Here is a 7348-nt window from a genome sequence, read left to right on the forward strand (position 1 = left end):
CTCCTCATATTCTGGGATTCTGTGATTGTGCTGTGCATGGCACCAGCCCCTTGGCCACGGGTCCCCTTCTTCACCACATGCTGCCCTTAGGCAAAGCTATGGAAATTTAGAAAAGGTACACTTGCTTTTGGATAAAATGTGCCGTTCTGATGCTGCATAAGGAGTAGAGGGTCTCAAAAATATGACTGAGATGCTTGTAGGCATCCAGGAGAATTTACATTAAGTTTGATGGCATGGGAGCAGAAGACACCACTTGCTCGATGCCTCCCTCCTCCTTTCCCAAAATAAGCACAAGTAGAATAATTAATAATTGGGAGGTTAGGGGAAAATAAGCCTTTATGACATGGTTTAGTGGCCATGGTGGTGTTGGGCTGATGGTTGGACTCAATGATCTGAGAGGTCTCTCCCAACCTTCATGACTCCATTACTGAAGCAGCGACTTCAGGACCCAGCAGGGAGATATGAACTGAGAGGTCTCTCCCAACCTTCATGACTCCGTTATTGAAGCAGCGACTTCAGGACCCAGCAGGGAGAGGAGTGGCTGAAGTCCCTCTCCCCTGGCTGCCATCCTATGTGAGTTTTGCTCTGAAATCCAGGCATTTTAATGGGTTTTGTCATCTACATGAATCTGATGGCAACCTCATTGGCTTCATAAAGCCATTTTGGTCCTAAAAGGTGGTGAAGAACATTACAAAGCTTTGGGAGATGCTGGTGTGAGGTGTGCTCATGAGGGGAATAAGAGGGAAACGTAATGCTGTTGTTGGTAGAGCTGTTTTCTGATAGACCACAGAAGAGCCTGAATTTTGTTAATCTGCACGTTTCATAATCTGCATTTAAAATGCAGAGTCTTCCCTACCGCTCTCAGCAAAGATTTAATGCCACTGAGCAGCAGCGAGGTACTCTGGTACTAAAACTTCATTAATTTTGCAGAATACGCCACAGAACATTTCCCAGTTCATTACGAGGTATTACCATAAATAATTGAATCCAAACTAAGTGCCTTTGTGATGGGTTTTGTACAGTGTTTGCTCATTAGGTTTCTGATGTGGAAAGCTCCCCCATTTGAGAGGATGGCTCCACCGTTAGCAGGAATTCGGGAGGTTGTGAGGGTCCAGATGAAGTGGCTGTATGTGGTGGTGTGTATCTGGACAGCGCATCACTGAGAGCATCCCCTCTTTTAGCCCAAAAAAGAGTGGGAAGAGGGGAGAAAAGTTGCTGAATGATGGTACCCAAAAAAAGAACCTAATCCGTGCCTTACAAATGAGCAGAAGGACATCAAAATATGAATCCATTTCAGTGTTATCACCAAAATGCTAGGAGATAAATAGAAATGAAACTCTGAAGACAGCTTTGGTATGGAAAGTTGTGAGCAGAAGATGGCAGGAAAAATTTCCTTGAGGAATTAAGAAAGGTTTGCAAGTGATTGTAAACCAAGCTGTGCCCTTGGTCCAGGTGAGCCTGGGGTTCCCTTGGAGAAAAATCCCTGCAAAACTCAGGGATTTGGTGTGGGAACAAGGCTGTCAGGTGAGGGAGACAGGGGACCATATAAAAAATATGTGATATGATGGCAAAAAGCAATAAAACTGTGCTGCAATCGCTGGTGGGAAGTGATAGGCACATACCAGGCAGGAGCTGAGAAACGCTGCCCATGTCTGTGCTAGAAATCTAGGACAGCTTGGGCTTCGGTCCAGAAAGAGCTGGGAAAACTGGGTGGAAGCACAAAATCATTGTGAATGGGGAGAGGGTGGGCTAAAACACATCTAAAAATCTCTCTCTAACATGGCTGATTTGTGAATCAAGGGGTGTCTGCTCACAGGATCCTAGAATTCGAGGGTATGAGGGAAGAAATGTCATTTAATGACATTTTAACTGGCTGATAGGCTGGGGAGAAAAAGCCCTGCTGCAGTTTCATCATGAGATGGGGAAATGAGAATTTTGCTTGCAAATTACAGCAGGGGATGTTGGAACAAGCAGCACAGAGAGGAGGACGATGAGGTCCAGAGCATCTCTTTTCTGGACACCAGCGTAACCTGGGGGCTTCAGTCCTACTGGGGATGCTACCAGCAATGCAGGGCCAGCAGGAGAGGGAGGTGATGGTGCTACCGATGCACCAAACTTAATAAAATTAAATGAGTTAACTAAATTAATTTATTAAATTAATAAAATGAGAATTAAGCCAGCTGTGGGTCTCCAGTCATGGGAGATGGGCTCCTTCCTTAGCAGAGACTATGGCTTTTTTCCGTGCACTAAGCCCTCTCTGCAGTACTGATCCATATCCATCTGAGTTCACCGCTATAATCTACTCTAATAATTATCTGGAAGTCTCTGCATAATCTGTCTGGTTTTAAAATGATTTTTTTTTCCCCAGGAAGCTGTGATAAACCCATGAAATTTGATATTTCTGCTGTGACAAAGGCATGAAATGCATGGGCTTTGATCATGAATTGCATGGGCTCTTTGCCTACAATACGGCGCTCCCGACAGATGTGGCACAGCTTGTTTCAGCAACACAAAACTCAATCCTGCCCACTATGGGAGCATTTCACCCCTTTCTAGACTGCCTTGAGCTTTCTGCATGGGATTTGCAGAGGAAATCAAGGGTTTTCCCTGCTGATCCCCTAAAGAGCAACGCTTATTTCCAGAGGGCTAATTTTTGTGGGAGGTCAGCACCTCTGGAAATTGGGATCCGTGTGCCATAACCCTCCAAAGTGGCCTTAGCCTTTTTGCCCACAGCATCAAAAATGACTTGTATCGTCAAGTCCCAGACTGGTTCCTTCTTTTGGGTTTGCAGAGGCTTCAGGAAGGACCACACAGAGGTGACAGAGCCCCACATAATCCCCGTGGCTGAGCACCCTCAGGGAGGCAGACGGCAGTGATATCCTAATGGCTCAGTGAGTTATTTATTTCCCTGAAAGAAATAAATGTCTGTACAGCCCGTTCCTGGCCCAGTGGCTGTAAGTGCGCTGCTGGCACCGACGGGAGCTGTGCTCTGAAAAGGCTGGGAGCTTGCTATTATCTCCAGCACTGTGTTCCTGTACTTAAAGCAAATCAAACGATGCTCAGAAGCCACCAAGCCTCTTCCCTACCTGCTCCCGCAGCAGTCCCCGTGCCTGTTTTGCAGAGCGAAATCACAGTCTCCAAACCATTGTGGCTGAGCCAGGAGCCCTGGATCAGGCAGGGTTGGAGTTGGCTTTCCCAGCTCTGAGCCTATCCCAATATTTTTATTTATTGGGGAATTCGAGCAGCATTGAAGGGACCTTGGTGCTGGCACAGCCATGCCAGAACTTGGAGGGCACAAAGGGAAAGATGTGTGCAGGTGCCTGTGGCTTTTTCCTGCGAGGTGCAAGCGAACCAAAGCATCGCACGGCTCTTGGGAGGATGCGGCTTTGTACCGCAGGACCAGTGAAGGATCCATTGTAGAGACAACCATGGTAGGTTGTGGCCTCAGTGATAACAGCAATGACATTAGGAGCAGAAGGACATTGCTTATGGACCTTTAAACCTCCAGAGACTCTTCCCTGGCCTGCCCTAGAAGGAAACATGTCCAAATCCTCCACTATTAATGGATGGGAGCACTCAAAAAGGAAACCTCTTCATGCTTAGTGAAGACATTACCTGTGATTTTTAAGCTACCTGCTTCCATAGCATCAGTTCAGTGAGCCTATAGAGAAACAGAAACCTTGAACTTCATTGACCATCACTAGCCTACCAATTTGCTGCATATTTTAGGGCAGACTCTGGGTTGTTGTACACTGTCACGGTTCAGATAACAGAAGTGCATTAGCAATGTGCTGTTTTGTCTACTGGCCTGCAGTGGTTAATCCCACACTCTCTGCTGGGGTAGTCGCCGTCCCACTCGGTGCTGCCTGGAGGGTTTGATGCGCCAGGAGAGCGGGGTCCAACACTGTTTGGAAACTCAGACGAAATGTGTGAGAAGTCCTGCAGGGCGGAAAGGAAAGGAAGAGTTACAGGGGAGTACACAGATATAAAGCATAAAGATGTTTACATGCACTGCATCCTTCCTGAGGGGTGGTAAATGGCTGTGGAAGATGAAGCCTTTCCATCGGCATGCTGCCCATCAAAACTGTCATGTACAGCATCAAGGTAAGGGACATCCATACAAGCAATGCTTTTCCCATCAGCTGGCAACTTAACAAGGATGCTGTGGGACTGCTTTGTCTGAAAACCGACTGGCTTTCTCGATTCTTTGGGGTTGGCTTAATTAGGTAACATAGGGCAATGTATATAAATAAGAGTCATGGTAGTTACCTGACCAAAAGCTTTGTTCATTGCTAAAGGACTGTATGAATTCTGTGATATGTGGCTAGTAAACACGTGAAACACAAGTTATTCAGCCAGCTGGGTGAATACCACAGCTAAAAGTATCATTGAGTAAATGGTAGCAGCTGCGGATTCAGAGCATATGTCCTCCATGGTGAATAGTCCGTGCAGTTCATATCCCAGATGGAGAAACTTCAGAAACTGCTCGTCTCCTCCTTCCTACCCTGGCATAAGGTATAGGAAATGGGCTTTGCTAGAGTCAGTTTGTTCTCCTGATGCATTTTCTTAACAGCAGATTTAAAGAGGAGGCTGTGAGCTCACAGGCTCCCGAGCAGGGGCTGCTGGGCTGAGCCAGGCATGGAGGATGGTTTTCCTCAGCAGGTTTTACGTGTTCACAGCACACATCTATGGGATTTGCTTTGCTGCTCTGCTCAGCACCCCCTTTCCTTAGCAGTGTCATAAGAGGGGTCACTCACTGACCATCCAGCTCATCGTTTTGGATGGCTGCTGGTGACTGTCCCCCCATGTGGACCATGAGCACAAGGAACCTTTACCAGGGCCTTCCCCTGTTCCTGCATCTTCTGCCACTGAAAAAGCCTTCATTGCTCCATGGCACAAATCTGCCCCATTTGTGGGGGTGCTCATGACCCCAGACAGTTCAGCACCCTTGAAAACATCACCCCCAAACTATGAGATGTGCATTGAGCCAGGAGAAGACTCCCTTGGGGACAACATCGACACCCAATGTCCCCAAGCCATCCAGAAACCAATGGGAAGAGGGGCAATGGTGCGGTTCATGCTGCAAACCCAGACAAACACCAGCAGAAGACTTTCCTGGAGACAACATTGACACCCAACGTCCCCAAACCATCCAGAAACCAATGTGAGGAGGGGCAATGATGTGGGTCATGCTGCAAACCCAGGCAAGATTGAGGGACCAGCAAGAGAAGACTCCCCTGGGGACAACATCGACATCCAACGTCCCCAAACCATCCAGAAACCAATGGGAAGAGGGGCAACGGTGTAGCTCATGCTGCAAACCCAGGCAAGACTGGGCGACCAGCCGGAGAAGACCTTCCTGGGGACAACATCGACACCCAACGTCCCCAAACCATCCAGAAACCAACAGACCCAATGGGAACGGGAGCAATGGCTACAAACCCTCCATCCCCCTGAGCACCTACCTGCTGCCCGGGAGGCGAGGAGTTCATGGGGGGCTGTACCTGTAGTGCCATGGGGGGGGACAGGAGGGGCTGCTGGGGGACCTGCTGCATGCTGAGGGGCTGGCTGAGGAGGGAGCTCTGCGGGTGCAAGGAGAGCTGCTGGTGCAGGGGAGGGCTGATCTGGAAGGAGGGAGGCGGGGAGGCACTGATGCTGGGCAGCATGGGTTTGGGGGTGAGGGTCCTGGAGAGGCTGGGGTGCGGGTGGCCGCGGTAGTTCTGCAGGTCTGATGGGGACAGGAACGAGCCCAGGCCGGGGTAGGGCGAGGAAGCCTGCGGTGGCATTGGGTACATAGGCTGCTTGGGGGGAATCATTTTGGAAGGTGGATTGCTCGGGGTGCTTTTCGTCTCCCCCTGGTCGGCTGAGCTCTGTGAGAAAACACAACAGAGGGTGATGAGGGATGGAGGGAGAAAACTTCTGTCCAAAAAAGTCCATCTGTCCAGTCGAGCTACCCACAGCTCTCACTCTACCACCAGCCAGCCCCAGCTGGGTGACCACAGGCTGGGTGCAGTGCCCATATTTGGGAAATTAAAGCCCAATAACTCAACTGTGCCATGACTGGAGGGGCATTACCCAGCATGGAGTTCACCCCTTAGGTCCATGTAGGTGGGTGACAAAATAACTTCCTTCCCATAGAGAACAAATGGGACTGTAAAACCTCTGCTTTCCTAATCTCATGTGTTCCTACAGCCCTGGTGGGGTCCGTAATGCACAGGACAACGGTGGCCTCATCGCTGCTGGGAAAAAAGAGCAGCAACAGGACATTTTCTGGCTCGGACAATGAGGGTTTTGTCCTACAATGGGCTCTGTAATGATACTCCAGATCCTTTATCATCCCAGACTGGGATGGGCAGGCACTTGGCCCATCACTGCTGCCCCAGCTGCAGCCTTGCTGCACTGGGATTTCCCCTATGGACCTGAAATCCCCTGGATTTTCACTATTTAGCACCGAAATGGGCTCTCTGGGTTGATAGCAGTGTGTTACGCACATATGTGCTCATCGACCTGCAGTTATGGGTCTTAACCCCTAAACCCGGGGGTCCTGAGCAGCCCAAACAGCCCAAGCACCCAGAGGAGGGCGATTACTCTGGGTTTCCTATAAACTTGCTCCTCCGTGGAGAGTCCCATGAGTTGCAACTCATTCAACATCACCACATCCACCGATGGCACACGTGGGCTGTACCTTGGAGACGAGACTGGCCCGGTACGCAGCCAGTGCCTTCAGATACTCCTTCTTGGCCGCTTCTGTTTTCCTCTTGTATGCCTGAAAGCACCAAAGAACAGATAATAATTAATAAAATGGAAAAAAAAACATGTGCACGAAAATCTAATTTCTGCTGGGGAGGAATTTATCCCAAATCGAGCAAGTTAAGTCCCTGGGTTGGACCATACTGGGATTTTTGGGCAGATATTTATGCGTGTCTGCGGTAAGAGACATAGTCTGATTTTATAGGGTAAACTCAGGGAAATCACTTCCCAACAGGAACCAGAGGAAAGCACAATCCCGGCTCTCGGAACAGCAAGAAGAGCCCCAAATCCCCAAATTTAGGACTAGCTTAAAAAACAGTGAGACATTCAGAAATCCTCAGCTACTCATTGGTTTTCCTGGCTCAAAACTCCAGCTCTCCTTTTCAGTCCTGACAGCTGGGAAGTGCTTTCTCATCATAGGAAAACTGAGAGTTTTGCCTAATCTTATGACTTGGGAAGGGTCAGGGGAGTTTGCTACCCCAAGAAAATAAAATACAGCTTTGTAAGAATTAATTATTGTTAATTTGTCCTTCTTCACCCTGTAATGTGAGGTGTTTCACGATCATTTCACAGCCCTGGTCCCCTTTCTCTCAGAGTT

General features: G+C 48.8%; 1 protein-coding gene across 1 annotated transcript; it reads right to left on the minus strand.

The window, feature by feature from the left end:
* Positions 1-3804: 3804 nt before the first annotated feature.
* LOC104536784 (TOX high mobility group box family member 2-like) lies at positions 3805-6766 on the minus strand (the record flags this gene model as incomplete). The annotated part of the gene is made up of 3 exons (XM_010179502.1): positions 3805-3939; positions 5466-5870; positions 6686-6766. Coding segments are annotated over 3 exons (621 nt in total), but the record flags the coding sequence as incomplete, so codon positions are not given.
* Positions 6767-7348: the final 582 nt, after the last annotated feature.

The sequence above is a fragment of the Mesitornis unicolor genome, unplaced genomic scaffold (genome assembly GCF_000695765.1).
Source record: "Mesitornis unicolor isolate BGI_N332 unplaced genomic scaffold, ASM69576v1 scaffold11522, whole genome shotgun sequence".
NCBI classification, from domain to species: Eukaryota; Metazoa; Chordata; class Aves; order Mesitornithiformes; family Mesitornithidae; genus Mesitornis; species Mesitornis unicolor.